Source organism: Curcuma longa, chromosome 20 (assembly GCF_044706935.1).
Source record: "Curcuma longa cultivar G26 ecotype Majalengka, Jawa Barat chromosome 20, ITB_CL_G26_1.1, whole genome shotgun sequence".
NCBI lineage: Eukaryota > Viridiplantae > Streptophyta > Magnoliopsida > Zingiberales > Zingiberaceae > Curcuma > Curcuma longa.
This window is the reverse complement of record NC_133880.1, coordinates 12,828,567-12,845,868: the sequence shown is the minus strand read 5'-3', so window position 1 is coordinate 12,845,868 and position 17,302 is coordinate 12,828,567. Positions and strand designations below refer to the sequence as shown.

The 17,302-nt window shown below is 35.0% G+C and overlaps 2 protein-coding genes across 2 annotated transcripts in view; both read left to right on the top strand.

Moving 5' to 3' along the window:
- The window catches only part of LOC141813072 (protein TIC 214-like), a 14,103-nt gene extending 9,485 nt beyond the window's left edge, over positions 1-4,618 (top strand). Inside the window, 3 exon segments of the mRNA XM_074700972.1 lie at positions 3,551-4,139; positions 4,230-4,309; positions 4,531-4,618. Coding sequence (XP_074557073.1) covers positions 3,551-4,139; positions 4,230-4,309; positions 4,531-4,573 — 712 coding nt within the window. The 3' untranslated portion in view covers positions 4,574-4,618.
- Positions 4,619-7,871: 3,253 nt separating this feature from the next.
- LOC141813071 (SUPPRESSOR OF GAMMA RESPONSE 1-like) lies at positions 7,872-16,717 on the top strand. The gene is made up of 7 exons (XM_074700971.1): positions 7,872-7,896; positions 8,303-8,429; positions 14,081-14,219; positions 15,020-15,206; positions 15,284-15,777; positions 16,021-16,326; positions 16,419-16,717. The coding sequence occupies exons 1-7, from the start codon at positions 7,872-7,874 to the stop codon at positions 16,470-16,472; spliced, it is 1,332 nt and encodes a 443-aa protein (XP_074557072.1). The 3' UTR covers positions 16,473-16,717.
- The last annotated feature ends 585 nt before the right edge of the window (positions 16,718-17,302 follow it).

Here is a 17,302-nt window from a genome sequence, read left to right as displayed (position 1 = left end):
CTTGACTATGAGTCCATGCGCCGTTGGACAGGAAGGGAGACGGAGAAGAATGAATCCCCACCAAGAGAAGTTAGACAATGATGCAGTAGAACAGCTTACCTATTCCTACTTTCCCAACTGCCTATTCCACCTTTCCCCCTCCCTCAACATTTGCGTGAGAGCCTAGGAGTAGAGGCGATGCCTACGAACTAGAACGAAGTAGAGTTCATGGGCTCAAGTGAGCGTGTCTGACCTACCAACCGAATGCAGAAAGGAATGAATGCCAGCCCCTCCCCTAAGTAACTAGTAGACAGTTCAAGTCATGGTGAAGAAAAGCATCCCGGATTCGAAGTTGAATAGAAGACCCCTCTCGTGTGAACTACTTCAGAAACTCTTCTCCATACCTTTATGGGAAAGGGCAACCACTCAGCAAGAGTCGAATTGACAACTGGAAGTGGTTCTATTCCGGATATGTTCCCGCCAAGATAGAGAGAGATCACTTTCGGTCGGGAGGGGGGGGCCCTCAGTCCCTCCTTTTCCGCATCAATAGTTGGGGCTCAGAGTGCAGGCGAAGCAGACTCCCTCTTTCTTACTAGTTCAAGTTAGACAGAGACTTCCTGGTCTTAGTGAGCTAATGAATTATCTGCGAGAGGTCAGAGACCCATTCTAGAGAAAAATCATCTATAGGTTGGGAAGGGAATAAGCGTCGAGGGTTACCAAGGCGGAATTGCTGATCTCTCTAGTCTCTCCCCTGACCTCGGAATCCCTGAAAGTAGAAAGGAGGAAGTGCTTGCGAACTAAAGGAAGAACAGAGCCCGCGCCTATGATTTACTAGATTTTTGGCTGTCTGAGCGAGTGAGCTCTGTGTGGCACGTCTGAACATCAGCCCTACTGGGACACGGATTCCTTCTATAATTAATGGCACACCGTATAGATAGCAACATCACCCAACTTACCGGGAATAATTGATCTGACGGAAAGATCTCACCCTTTGGTAAATCAAAGCAATAATTACTACCTATAGATGCCCATTTATTATATCGGGATTAAGAGTGCATAATCTATAATAACAGAGGTCTTGTTCAATTTGTGAGTCAGAGTAAATTGAACAACCTCAATGGTCCTACTCAATACACACAAAGTGCACTAGTGTAATTCTACAGTCAAGACAGACAGTCACCGAATTACACTACAACCGTTCCCGATGGGTTGTCCAACGCCATCTTGGTTGTGAGCCTTAGTTTATAATTCACAAGGGACTGATAATCATGGTCTTCTGTGTCTCACAGACACCAAGTTATCTACAATGTGAATTAAGAGGACTTTATTGCAAAATAACCTATTGCAATCATTTGACCAAAACATGATTTCTTATATTGTTGTATTAACTTATGATACAGGAAAGAAGGGGCTGAAACTTTGTGTTCTGAGCGCCCTTATATAGATCTAGACAACCGGACGGTCCAGACGCTCGGAAGGGATCCAAGCGCTCGAACATCAGTTGAACGGGCCAGCGAGGCGAATGAGGTGGCAGAGCCCTAGTGGTCAGGACACCTTAGCCTCCAGGCGCCTAGAGAGAGGTTCCAGATGCCCGGATAAGGATAAGACATTGCAGAGTCAAAGTTGATCTGACAATCTCTATGTCAGCATTCAGGCGCTCGGAAGGAATACAAACGCTCGGAAGATGCCAAGTGAGCATCGAAAGCGGATTGATGGGATGATGTGGAGTCGACCAGAAGGACTTCCAGGTTCCCGGATTAGCCTTTATAAGTAGCTGTGAGGGGAAACCCTAAACATCAACTTACTACACTACTACAACGATGATTTTCTGCGTGCGAACAGCCGATCTAATACACTGTCATAACACCGAGGAGCTGCATCGATATTTACAGTTCTCATCTTCTAAGTCGGTAACCATTACTTGTTGCTTTTGTACTTAACATCCTAGGACAGTAAGAATTTACCATTCCTAATCGATTTTGTAAAACGACAAACTCCTTCTCATAAGAATAGAGTTTTTATATCAAGGATTGTGGGTCTTGGAATAGTAATCTATAACTGTGAACTAAGTAAACAAAAACATACTCATTCCTTATTTTTCCATTGCAGTTTTATTTACGCACTTTATTTTTACGTATGATTTATTGAACGAGTAAAAAAATAATAAAATACTATTTATCCCCTATAACGCTTTAACTTGATCCTATAATGTTGATATCGCAGATTAAAGCAGCTATTCAAGCATAGTCGATCACAGGGGTTGGAAGCTCTACAGATTGGAGACTAGCTTGGGTGTAGCAGATTGGGAGCGCTGCCGGTGTGGACCAAGAATAGGAGACTCGCATGGGTGTGCAGGATCAAAAATCCTTTTTGGATTCTTACATGCAATCGATATAAAAAATGTAAGTGAATCTTTAAATAAGATATGCCCCACAAAAATTCTAAACTATGTCGTTTGATTAAAATATATTATTCTTTCACTTAACTAAGATAAGAAGTTTTGGAAACCCCAAGGGGCTCAGAATTAGAGACTCTAACGAATTCGAACCCGACGTAAATAGTGTGGCCAAACTAGGATGATTTAGAGTAGGATGAGAGATTCAACCCACATCACCTTGTAAAGTCTGCGAGCATCAACCTCGATCTTACAGCTAAAAGAAGCTAAAAGAAGTGTCGATGACCTTGTAGCAATCTGTAAAAACATTCATTATGAAATTCTGATCATCGACATTAGCATGCCCCATCACATTCTCTAATGTGGTTTATAAACAATCTCTCTCCCTTCCTTGTGCCACCCTTTGAAACAATGATGTGTGCTCTCACGCCCTCAGGCCGTTTCAGCTTACTCCTTTACCCTTGCCTACGGTATTGAGCTTGAGTTCAATAAATTAGCTTAATGTTGCTGCCCAGCCTTCCACCCAAACCTAACCACTTTATTATCTTCATGAAACTCTTTATTACTTTTCTTGTGTTAGATAACTTTTAAGAATATCTCCAATGCAAATTTTTTTTAAGGACGTGCTATAGACGGTGGACGTATGACATTTCTGATATAACAGTAAGGTTTGTGGGAAGTCACGATCTGCCTTTCACTCTATCATGATTTTTCTATCTGTGTACTTAAATTTACCTCCCTTCATATTCGTAGGACGGACTTTAGGGGACTATTGAGATGGCGGATTTATTTTATTTCTAATATAAGATTTTAAAAAGATTTGTAAAATCAAAAAATTAAACAAAAAAAGTTCGAATCATTTTGAAAATGAGATTTGAGACTTGATATTTTTAATTTAAGACTAATAGTGAAAATTTAAAAATATTTTATATTTTTTTCTTTTGAAGTTAATCACGTGGGTGAAATTATTAATTTATTAATAATGAGATTTAAAATTTATAGTAAGATTTTTTTTTGATTGCATAGAATAGTAATTTTTTTATATATTCGATGTGATATATTAAAAATTATTTAAAAATTCATTTAGAATTTGAACGATCAGAGATGCTCGGAGTGTCTTCTCCTCTCCACTTACACTTAAAACGGGCTTATTTGGACGACCACTCACGTGACAAGTCGCGTGGTGTCCCCCTCTTCCCTCTCCCTGTATTCGCGCCTCCTCCCACAGCCGTCTCCTCCGGTCCTCCCGCAATCGCGCGCCCTCTCCTCCCGCAATCGCGAGCGCCGACTGCTGCAATCGCCGCTGCCTGCTCCAACCGCGAGCGCTCAGCGCCGCCTCCGCCTGCCTTCGCCAGTTCGCCCGATTCCTCCTGCTGGCCAGTTCGCCGAACCTCCTCCTGCTCGCCCGATCGCCGCTGCCCTTCTACACCGCCGCATCTCGCCCGACGCCCTACCGCCGCTCGAAGTCCACAACCACAAACCGCCGCCCCTTTCCTCGCGCTGCCTTCCTCACCAGCCGAAGCCACCGTCGACTGCTGCAATCGCGTGCTGCCGTTGTTGCTGCCTGGAGAAGGAGCCACCGCTATTCCTCTCTGCCGACGCAGCCCCTGTTCTTGTCTCCGCCGACGCGCTTTCTGCTTCTCCTTCTGCTTCTTCGATCGGCTCGAGCTTGAGGGAGAAGATCGGTAAGAAGTTGTTTCCGAGTCCAGATCTTCAAGGGGAAGCTGCTGTTGGGTTTTGTTCTCAAGCGAGAAGAAGAAGAAAGGTAAGAGCAGTGAACTAGATTTGTGGTTTGGGCCTTGGTTTGAGCTTAGATTTATGTTTTATCAGATTTCTGGACTTGGCTTTGGAACAGGGATTTACTCTTTGGATCCTGCCGCAAGCAAGAGGAAGAACCGAAGCTGGATTGGGGTTATTAGGAGCTCTAATAGAGAGGTGAGTTTTCTCTTATTTGATTTGGTTTTAGTTTAAGGTTAATGTAGGAAGCTTCTGATGTATTAATCAGGAATTAATGTAGGATTAAGGATGGTTGGTGTATTTCGATTGTTGAATGTGGATGGATGATACCTTGTTGATGGGATTTAGCATGATACTATTGATCAGTTTGGATTTAGATTGTTAGTTTAGTGACATGTCCTCCCTGTTCACATGACCAGGTACATCAACATCATGCGAATTATCGGTGGTCGGCGACGATGAGTTTTTTCTAAATCACGTTTCCATTGTTTTTTTTCCACGTGTTGCGATTCGATTATTTTTGAAAATAAATAAATATTTTTTTCTTTTATCTGCTCATCAAGTAAATCTAAAAATACGACGGCTCGGACGCCCGGTGGCTCAGTAGCCCATCGTTAATTCCATTCTTCATTACCCTCTAAATTGCAATATTCACATTCCATCCCCAAATATATATATCGTCCGTGAGATTAAGGGACTTTACCTTGGATAATAATCTGGTTGATTCAGTCCTCACGGGAGAAGCAACGCTGGCGCAAATATGGAAGCGTTAAAGCGTCTCAGAGGAAAACGTTAGATCTCACTTGTTCGTTTCCATCTCTTTTGGGAAAAATTCCGAGTTGAAGTTTATTTAATTTCGGAAAAGATTTTTTCAATATTCTATAATTGGAAAGTGCATAATCACCGTCTTCAATTTACGCTTTATTGGCTACTTAGATTTACCCGCCTAAAATAAAATATTTTTTCCCTACGTAATTTAAGAAATATTTACTTTACTGTAAATATTTTAATATTTTTTAAATTGGCATAAAAACTTTATTATCATATCTATAATCACCACTTCTTTATAAAATGCATAATATCGATGAATAATCCATTTATCTCTCTTTATTATTTAATTATGGGATCGATAATGATGGTGGCCAGCTGGTGCGTCTTGTCGCCGTCCTCGCACACCGCTTTAATTTTACAGCGCCGCGTGGAAATATATTTAGCTGATAAAGTGAACAATTTTCTTTTAAGATAGTTTGTGTTAATTTTCTCAATATTAGATAAAAATTAGAAGGGTACCTTAATTATTTGAATTGTAAAAAAAGTCTTTTTTAATTAAAAGAATAATTTATTATATATTTCATATCAAATATATTTTTATCTACAAAACAATTAGTATAAATATATATAAATAAATAAATTTAACTTTACCAAAAATTTATAAAATATTTTTATATTAATTTATTAAAATTATTCAAACTTTTAACATGATTAAAATTCTCATCCAACTGTTGTACAATGATTAATTTGACTACTATAAATTTTTTGCGATGATTTTATTATATTAAAGTGATTTTAATTTTTTATATTAAAATTCTCTATGTTTATTTTTATTTTATTTTATTTTTTTTTGCACGTTATAGTTATTACAGAATATTGGAATAAGGATATATTTGGTAATTTCTTTGAAATATGGATGCTTTTGACAATTTGGTCGGAATGAAGTGACGAAAATACCCTCAGCCAGCGTGTTATTGTTAACTTTTTGGTTTTTTGAATTGTTTGCCTAATGAAACAATATAATTTAACAATAATTTATTTTCTTCTCTTCTCTAACTAATAATTGTCAATCTAACAATAATTAATTAAAAAAACCAATTTGGCATAAAAAATTCAATTAAAATAAATCAACGCACGTTCTTTCATGTTTATGACAAATCTAATTCAGTATTAGTTTAACTAATTAAATAACATTTTCATATCAGGTTATATAATAATATTTTTAAATAAAATTTCTAAATGATAAGAGTATTAATAAAATTAGTTTTTTATTTTAACAATCAAATAAGTCATACATTAGTGTGTTAATTAACTAAAAATTATTTTAGCAGGTTTTTATTGCCGTCTAAACATATCAAAAAGATATTTCATTCCTGAATTTCTTTCCCAATGAATCTTCTTTATTTAGTAAGTCAAATAATTATAATTCAAATCAACTTATCAAAACTATTATATTACATCATGTAATAGTTTAAATAAAAATTACTATATAAATATAAATTTACCTATTTTTTTATCAAAATATTGAATTGTGTTTCGTAAATAATAGAGCATTGATTCGTCTTTCGATTCAAAACTTGCATGTAATAGTTTTAATCAAACTCTCACGTGAACTTAAATTAATTTAGATATTTAATAGATTATTATATTATATATTTTAATCTTACAAATTATAAAATGCATTTAATAATTTTGATCAAAATTAATAGATGATAATTTTTTTTCTTCCCAAATTGATAAAATTAACTCATATTTAAATTTGAACTTCTAAGGTTTATAGTCCTTTTCCCCCGTTTTTGAGTCTTTATTTTTCTGGTTTGGCGTGGTGTTGGTGTTGGTGGTATGTTTTGGTCTTCTTTTTTCATTTTATCTTTGTTCTGTGTGTTATATGTGTTATTTCATGTTTGTGTTTGTTGCTTGCAATTTTTTTGGGACTTTTTCTTGAACTCCTCGGTTATTTTTCTTTTTTTCTTATTTGTTTTCATTCATGTTTTCATTATATTTAGTTTTTGTTTTGTGTGTTATTTTCCAAAACTGGTGATGAGATTATCTTGTTGGTTTTTGGTTTTTGTTTTTTGTTTCCTTTTTCATTATGCTTGCTCCATTCTCTGTTATGCAAGTCTTTCTTTTTACGTGCACATGCTTGTATTAAATTACCTTTTCCTCCTAATTTTTCTATTATTTTTCGATTTGGAAAATGTTTATTAATGTCACATCTTTGATTTTTTTCAGCAAAAAATCCGGTTCTTTCCTTCTCTCACCCTTTGTGTTTCGTACAAAATGCTGCGACGGAATGGTGTTCCTCTCCTGATAATGATAGGCATGTATGAACTTCTTTCAAGGTTTATAGTCCTTTTCCCCCGTTTTTGAGTCTTTATTTTTCTGGTTTGGCGTGATGTTGGTGTTGGTGGTATGTTTTGGTCTTCTTTTTTCATTTTATCTTTATTCTATGTGTTATGTGTATTATTTCATGTTTGTGTTTGTTGCTTGCAATTTTTTTGGGACTTTTTTTTGAACTCCTCGGTTACTTTTCTTTTTTTCTTATTTGTTTTCATTCATGTTTTCATTATATTTAGTTTTTGTTTTGTGTGTTATTTTCCAAAACTGGTGATGAGATTATCTTATTGATTTTTGGTTTTTGTTTTTTGTTTCTTTTTTCATTATGCTTGCTCCATTCTCTGTTATGCAAGTCTTTCTTTTTACGTGAACATGCTTGTATTTATACTTATATTTAAGCTACCAATTACGAATATCAATACTTATGGCACACACCGCGCATCGCGCGGTGCATGTACCACCTGCTAGTACACTCACTAAAGCTCATGGAGTGTCTTCTCCATGAGTTACTACTCCGAACCCAACACGCTCGACTGTTCCTTAGAAATCAGAAAATTTTCAACCATTTATTCTTATGAGCTTGAAGATGGTACCAAAGCTCATTTTTTGCCTTGGCACAACACAGCAATAACAATCCCTATAAAGTTTTAGCATGCAGAAACTTCTTGGTTCTCAAGGTTAATGAAAATCTATTTGTAATCTAATAGGTGTATGTTGGCTCGACATGCCATTACACCGTATGAAGCTCTAGCATCCTGAACTCAACGTCCTTCAGCTCTAAAGCCTGCACCTAACCGTTACTATTTAAAAAATATATAATGTATATATTTGATTTTGATTTATTTATTTTTGAAAGTGCCGTCTTTCGATAGCTTAAGCTGCAAGAAAGGAAATACCCGGGAAACCAGCTCCCCATAAGTGGTCATAAAAGACTCCGTTCTCCACAACCCTGTGTTACGTCTCACTATCAACCCTTGCCTTACCCACCTTTCAGTTTGGTGGGCAGACATTGTCCCAGAGTTGGGGTCCAGAGGTCGTAATTTGGGTAACGTTGCGGTATATTTCGTTTATTAACCGAGCCAGTCGGTTCGAAGTCCGAGCCACTAGGGCAGCAGTTTCCCGCCCAAATCATTACTGGGCGAAGCGGATCAAAGGGAACGGCGGTTCATCGGCCTCCTTCTATTATAATACGACCGCCGCCTCCCAGCAGGTGAGCTTACTGACCCATCTTGGTTCTCGAGATCGAAGCTTTGCGCAAACGAGGAGGATGACAAGGTATGTCTGCTATCAGTAGTCATCTGGCAGCAGTCATCGTCATCTCGCAAGGTTTTTTTTTTTTTTTGGTGTGTGCGCGCGCGCAAAGGGGGACTTTTTGGTCGAGTCTTTCTTCTTCATGCTTAATGGATGCGTCCTCTGCTCTATCGATGATGGATTTTGCAAAACTGATCAAAATAAGATAAGCAGTTGGAGGGGGACGGGTACTCGTAGGGTTTCATATACTGATGAATGAGAGTGTCATTTGAGGATTTTAAATATCATTGTTGGATTCAGTTTAGTGCTTTGGATTCAGTTCATTTTTTATGCAATGAACATCTTATTGTTTAGTTCATTTTTAAATATGGCGTTGTAGCGTGGTTTTAGCTGACTTTAGCTTTTCTTCCTTTTATTTTAATGTAAATCCTAATTGGAAGTCACTAGCTAGTATATCAAAGCTTACTTAATCTGGGAGTTGGGCAGTTTGACATACTGCTTATATGGGTACCCAATGTGGAAATTATGAAGGATCCCAGTGCCTAGGATATGGGGATAGAGGAAGTTCTTTCTAGTAATTAGACCCATCTTAAGTAAGAAATTTCTGTTTGGGAGTGATGAGTTGAGTTTTAGGGTGCTGATTGAGATGATAGAAAGTCCAAACAAACTGGTACCTTTTCTTTTTCATTCCTCTGGTTCATGCATAATATCTTAATTTGAGATTTATCCAGCTCATAAATTACTGAAACGTTTGCTTTACATACACGTTTGTGAAACTGTCTTATGTTCAACTTTAATTGAGCTTGTAATATGTACATTGGAAGGTTTTTGCTAAGCTTCTGCCATTTTTGTTGCTTGTAACAAACAAGAGTTGTAGCTTCTTATCGACCACAATTTTACAATGTCTAAACGATTATTCATTTTGTTTTACTTTTCTTTGTTCATATTTTTATTATATATTATATCAAACAAGCGACCAAATAGGATTAGTTGAATGAGATGGTTTCCATTGTACTTTTATAGTAGTTATTTGCTTGAATTTTTGTTGTGTTTGTGACTTTATCTCTGTATTTAAAATTTTATATGTAGATTGTTGTTTCTAAAGAAGATATAGAAATTTTGGCCAACTACCTTAAAGTGTTTTCTTATCTATTCATGTTAGTTTTGCATGATAAATTGATATTGTTCTATCCAATGAGTAACCTTTTCACTCTGATGTGCACATTCAAATCGAGAAAGAATCAGTGATAGAGTTTCTATTGACTAAGGCTCCATATGATATTATACTATGTCAAGCCTAAATACAACTTGTTCAACTTGGTTTGGCCTAAATACAACCAGATTGACTCAAGGCCAAGTTGAAGAACATCAGTCCCACATTACCACAACCTCAACTAATCAATTAAAACCCAAATTGAATTGCAACCAAGTCCGATTATCACAAATTCAGCCCTTAAAACATAACAATTTAATAATGATCTACTGATTTAATCCTCAAACAGAATTCTAATTAATATTTTTTATCAATGTAACCTTTAATTAATATTTCAAGATTAAATGTTACAATAATTTGTTTTCATTAGAACTTGAAAAAAATAGAGTAGGTTCATTGGGGATTGTAAAAATTAACAAAATAAAACTATATTTTGTCCTTGGATAGATGAGATATATTTGCAATTAAGACTTTGAATTAGTTTATTTATCAGACTTATTATTATAAAGTGGTTTTAATGTAGAGAAGGAAATACATCATCATAATAGGCAATAATTGGAGAAAAGAAATTGAAGATAATTTCAAATTGACACTTTAGGAAACAAATTTAAGAATATTATAGAATAAATCGATTGCATAATTAGAAATTTATTTATTTGTTTGTTATAGGGAATTAGTATGTTCTATTTAGGCAATAAATAGGGAATTAATTATAATCCCTACTAAATTATCATATTTTTTATTTAGAATATTTATTTTTATATTTGTTATTGAGTCAAGTCTATAAAAGGAGTTCAGGGTCTTGTATTTTAATCATCTTGAGTTAATTAAATTTTCATTTTTTTCTTTATGTGAGAGGTTACTCTGGGTGAGGATCGTGTTTTGTTTGTCCACTGTGCTACATCAATTAGTATCAAAGTTGAAGCCTAGATTTGATTCTCTACCTCCTTCTCCAACCAACCTTTAACTTTTGTGAGTTCTTTGTCAATGCTAACACACTCCAATCCTCGAGCTAAAAGTGCCTCCATAGTTCTTCACCTCATCCACTATGCATCGACGATTTGCTTTGATTATTTGACTCCTTTCCTTTTGGTAGCATCAATAAAGAGGCTTGCATCAACTTGGTAACATCGTTCTTACTTGAAAATTATTGATTGTTTGAATTAATCAAGTTAATTAACTTTTCATATGCTTTTACAATCCTCTCTATTTGGTTACCTACTCATTTTGTCCCTATTTTAAATCATTTTATTTATCTAATTTCCTATTTGTCTTGTCATTAGTTCTAAGTTTTAATTGTTTTTTTATAAATTACTATACCGCTTAATTTATAAATCTCATTACTTCTTGAACGTTCACATTGGCTATGACGAGAAACTCTACTGTTAGAGAAATAGATGCTGGGTATACAAATTATACCCTCTTGTGGTGCGCACTTTGTTCCATTGTATGCATCATGATATAGTGTATACTTTTTATTGCTAAGTGCATTCTTTATTTTAACATCAACATGAATATATTGAGTACATATAATAGAATTCTGACAAATTTGTACAAAAAAGTATTTATCAATGATAAAACATTTAGCCATCAAAATCTAATAATTTGTCACCAAAAGATTTGGCAACAATAATTTTGGTATTAAATTCATCATTATCAAAACTAAATAGTAATTTGATCTGTCACTAAATAGGATATTATTTATAATTTTGTTTTCTCATTAATAGATAATCTATTCTATAGTATTGGTATTAAATGATACAATAGTGATAAAATTTTATTGCAAAATATTTTTTCATCAAATATATAATTACCTTTTTGATATTAGTTGTGGCTAACACTAGTGTCAAATGGATGGGAAGAGAAAGAAAATTTAATTTAAATCAATCAATTGATGATTTAGATAGCTATAAACTTGAAATAGACATTTACAAGTAGATCTATTAATATTATTATAAATAAACTTGATAACTGGTAAAATAGATGCACAAATTTAGAATTTCCCAATTAGATACTAAGCAAATTGCATAAGCTACTGTTGATTCAATCAGCATTTGTGGACGAGATATAGATGAGAGCTTGAGCATGTTGCCAATTTTTTTTTTTTATAAGAGTTATTCAAAGTAACTTACAACTTGAATCTAACACAATAGTTGTAGGTAACTTATGTTGCTAAAGAATTTTTTTCAAAGTCCTTCGATACATGCAATGCATCATTGATTTGATTTGCAAGAAAATGTGAACGTGCCATTTTGGCAAATTTTTTAACCATCAACAAAATAGAATCATGACTTAAAAAAACATCTCCAGGATCCTAAAGCAAATAAATGAGTGTTTTATATAAATTAAACCCAACTTACAACTTGATCAAAATGATATTTTTTACATATGACCTCATGTCACTCTTAATTTTCATTGTTCAAGTTACATATAATTCTAGAGTCACCTCTTTTATGATTTGTCCCCTGCTCTCAACTAGTGAATCCTCCTTGGTCTTAAATTTTACATTAAATTTGAATATGTTCCTATACTTTCACAAAAGAATTGAGAAATCTTATCTTTAAGAATACATTGTGACTATCATTTCAATTTAAATACTTATAATTTCATAAATTGATATTATTTGCTTTATTGAAATGTAAATTAAACAAAGACAAGTTCAATCAAATGATGCCGATCTTTTTTCAAGGGCCATCTCAATATTATACATTTTTATTAGAATTATCAATTTGTCATGTTATTGGAGTCATTAATAATGTGTTGTAGGATTAGTTCCTGATTAGGTGTCTTAGCTATAATTATTATATGGTCATATATTTAACATGCAATAGTTTTCTCTTAAGAACAACAATACATTGTTTCGTCTTTCTCAACTGGGTACAATTGCAGGTTTCTCTCTTGTAGTACATTTTCTTCTTTAATCCCTTTAATTAAGGGCCATACTTTTGATATGATGTCATAAGCTCCCCTGCTTCCAGCATCTTAATCCTCTTTCTTCTTGCTTTGAAGTTCTCTCTATTAACTCTAAACTGCAAATTTGATGCTGGGTATAGTCATTTTCCTCTACTAATAGATCTTGACCATAGTCCATATATCACTACCCCCATTCGTCAATTTCTTCAATAATAAATAAATTACTCAATGATGTGTCTCTGTTGATATGTTTTATTGATTCAGTTTGTTCATTATTTAACTTGGTCTTGTTAAAAGGCATGCCAAAGTCCTAGTCATTACACACTTTTTTTTATAATTTCAACCTGATTTCACCTAGGTATGTTAATGACACTAAAGGTTCATGGCTCTCTAGATGGTCCAAAATACTAAAATGACATATCTGTTGTTACCTTTTACATGTATGTTGTTTTTTTCTAGGCATGTTTTTTATCCCCAATTGTACCTTATTCCCTTATGATTTGTGAGACAAGCAAAAAAGGAATAGTTGGAAAGTCTAAAGGATGATGATTAGGTTATTTAGATAACTCAATTTCTAGTATCAATATTTTAATTATATCAATACTATTTCTCTTGAGCAATGATATTATATAGATTTTGATTATATGATTGAATCTTTTTAGATTTGTTTGTATACTAATAGATTATTTGAATGCTACATGATTATTATTATTTGTTACAGGACATGTGTTTACATATTCAATATGTATATCACATGTTAGGATCATAAGTGCTTTGATGTCACTCGTTGGAGTTGGAGAGTGCTATAGAAGCACTTATTGGAATTGACACTCCCAAAAGAATGACCATTATAATCAACCTTAATAAGGAAGGTGCTCAAATCCTCTACCTCAAACCATCCTGTTATGATCCAAATCTCATGCCTTTAGAATACAGAATTGCCTCCAAATGGCTAGCAATGGAATCTTCATGTCCTATGGCAGAATAGGGCAAATCACACATGAAAAAATTAGAACAATTATTGTGGTTATCTGTAACTCTATAACAAATCACACAAAACAATGTGGTTATTTGTAACTTTATTTTACAAAGAGAAACTAAATACTGAAAACTCTGAAAATGGATTATTTGTTGAGCTCGCTAATGGATCATGCACTAGGCTGTGCATGGCCCATCTCCCTGAATTACCCAGCAAATCATGTACATATTCAATATTATGAAAGTGTGGACACTGCTCTTGACTATGTGCTTGTGCATTTCCAGTGGATATTGGAGTTTACTGCCGTACTTGAGCAAATTCAAGCATTCACCTTATTAAAATATTTTAGATGACCTATTTCAGTTGGAGCATTGTAAACTTAGATCAAATGACAGTAGAGTTGAACAGTCAATGCAATTGGAAGCTTATTTTAAATTTTCTATATGTTTACCAGCAATGTTAGGCTTGCTCAAGTAATCGCTGGAACTATTTCCTCCTTTTTCAGGGCATGGCTTATCACTTGTAGGGGGATTGCAAAGAAAGTAAAGAATGGTGGATATTTCTGTGACAATCAAGGCAATGATTTAGCAGTAGTAGCTAACAGGGAATGCCCTAACTGCCACCATCTAATTGACAACAGTGATGTGAGTTTTGTCCTGCACATTTGTCATTTTTACATTTTATCATATCCTTTATAATCTTTATGGTATTTTAAAAATCATTTTTAATGATTCCATTTGCTGGGTTTTTCTTGGGTTTAGTGGATTCTATTAGCTCTTCTCCATTTCATTAAATCTCTTTCCTGGAAAGAGGTTTGCTTATAATCTGTGTTGCTCTATATGTTTAAATAACTATTTGACCATTGCGCTACTTATTAGCTCTTAAGACTAATACCTTATTAGATATAGTTTTACAGTTTCAAGCTTAGAGATTGTCATCATGTTATTTGTAAAAAGTTTCTATTACTCATATATTTATTTTAATATAGAATGTTAAAGATCATGCTATTAGACTAATTTATGAGCCTCCTTACACCACCTTGATATGTTCAGCTTTTGTGATTTGAACAGTCTGATACTCTTAATAAGATTTCAGTTGCAGAGTTAGTCTAGGTTTTGCTATTTTATTGTGAGATCCAGTAAATTGTACTTTGCTAGACTGTTGGGTTTAGACTTCGGCTTATAAATATAAACTAGCTTTGTAGTTGAAAAATGAGGAGGTAAGTGGAGTCGTGGACATCACATCAATATTCAGAGTTTGCTAGATCTACATTTTACATTTCTTATGGTTAAAGGACTAATTCGGGAAAACAAATTTTTATATATTTCATTGTCAAGATTGCAAAAAAAATCTTGTATTTAGGTTTGTGGTATGCTCCTGAAGTTTCTATGTTTTATATCCTTGGACCTTCATTGCTGATTTCTGATTGCTTCTCATTTTGCAGGTTACATTGGATTGGCCTGGACTTCCTGCTGGTGTTAAGTTTGATCCTTCTGATGTTGAGCTGCTGGAACATCTTGCTGGAAAGGTTGGTGCAGGAAATAAAAAGCCTCACATACTTATTGATGAGTTTATTCCAATGCTGGAGGGAAAGGAAGGAATTTGCTATACTCATCCTGAAAATCTCCCAGGTAAATTGTATTTTAGTCATCTTATTTCTTTAAACTGTATGATTTTTTAGTTTAGCTGCTTACACACTATGCATTAGGTGTCAAGCAAGATGGAAGCAGTATTCATTTTTTTCACAGAATATCAAACGCGTATGGTTCAGGTCAGCGCAAGCGCCGCAAGATAAACCAATGTTCTTTAACTGAGGAGCGTGTAAGATGGCATAAAACAGGTAAAACTAAACGTGTGCTGGAAAATGGAGTTCTGCAAGGTTGGAAGAAAATAATGGTCCTCTATAAAAGTTCAATAGGAGGTTGCAAACCAGACAGAGCTAATTGGGTGATGCATCAGTATCATCTCGGTCCTGAAGAAGATGAAAAGGAAGGAGAGCTGGTGGTCTCAAAAGTCTTCTATCAACAATCAACTAATCAACTTGATAAGAGTGATATGGAACCTTTGACTGAGGAAGGCGATGTCTTCACCGTTAAAGTTGGTCCAAAAACTCCCAAGACAAATACACCACAGCCACCACGCCTCAAAACTGATTCTCCCCATGAAAACACTGCACAGAATCTGCCATCCCTGCTGGTCCAGGTATTATTCTTTAATTTTCAAAGATTTTATATATGATAATGAAAATTGCATCTTGTCTTAGCATTTTTTGTCTTGCAACTTTCATCTTTAGCATTTTTTATTCTTTCTTTTTGCTTTGGACAGTTATCATAGCCTAGGTCTTCAGAAGTTCTAAGACTCATACAATACAGATGACCAGTTGCTTATGGACATCCTTGATAATTTAAGCATCACGATTATGTAATTGAGTTCTTCTGTTCCCAGGAAAAACCAATATATGTGGTCCCTGATTCACCCATACATCTCACTCAGCTGGAGGGCAAAGGTGAAACATCTGCATGGTGGGCAGGTGAATCTCAAGCTGCTGACTTAAGCAATGTGCACGAGTCACTGCTGTGCCACGAGGTCCTTGACCCTTTTCCTCATTTTGAGGACTCATCTTTATATTTTAACTGCACAAACATGGACAGCAGCAGGAATGAAACAGTTGCTGCCACCAGTGGCCTTGCTTTTGGAATTGCAGATCTTGACAGCATCATAATGGACACACCACCAGACTTTCATCTTTCTGTAAGATTCAGAGCTATCGTTTGTCTTACTAAAAGGTGATTTTAAAACCTTTTTATCCTAAGATTGCTTATAACATACTTGTTGCAATGCAGGAATTGCAGTTCGGTTCACAAGAAAGCATAATGAGTTGGCTCGATCGTTTCTAGATTGAATAAACAAATCTCTCCACGGATGCTCTTGTTGAAACATGCTAATCTAAGGTTTATTTTGTTTCAAATTGTAAATATAACAAATGAAGGCATAGATTGCTCAAGTGTGATACCCACGTCCTCTGTACCTGTAGCAGATGAAGCTAGCGTTTTGAATGCAAACCCTCCTTGAGTTGCAAACTTTTGTTGAGAGGAGCTGCAAAACTGTTTTCACATTTTACGTTGTCTCAGATAAACTGAGTTTTCAGGTAAATATAATTCCCCAGTACAAAATTTAAAATTTTAGAGCTCGATCATTATTAATTTCAAATGGATTGGGTTGTCATACTCGTTTCGTTGTGCCATTTAACAAGCATTTGCAGCATTATTTTTTCTGTAGGAATTATTGGATATGCATGCATAAAGCAAGTTTGTGTGAGGTTTTAGAGTTTCATTTCATGTACCGCATCTATTGGCTGCAGTGTCTCGTTGATTAGGCGAACAAGCCCATTAATGGCTTTATGTGGACAGGAACTTTTCCTTGTTTTTTGGCGTGATGGAATTTGGGGGTTACGTTGGGGTAGAACAAGTTTGTGTAGGGTAAGACGGTGCTAGAGTGTTTTAAAGCATAGAAGATGCCTCGTGGAGCAGATCGAGGGTGCGGAAGATCAAAAGCATTATCCAAGAAAGTTTTGTTCTGTGTGCAATATTTTATGATTTTCAATTTTCTTCAGGCCTAACTTACATGGCTTGTTCCAAGTTCATAATCCACGTCAGCGCGCTCAATACATTGTGGCATTGATCTAGTCCCTAGATTAGTATAGACTCCCAAAATCCTTAGTGTTAAA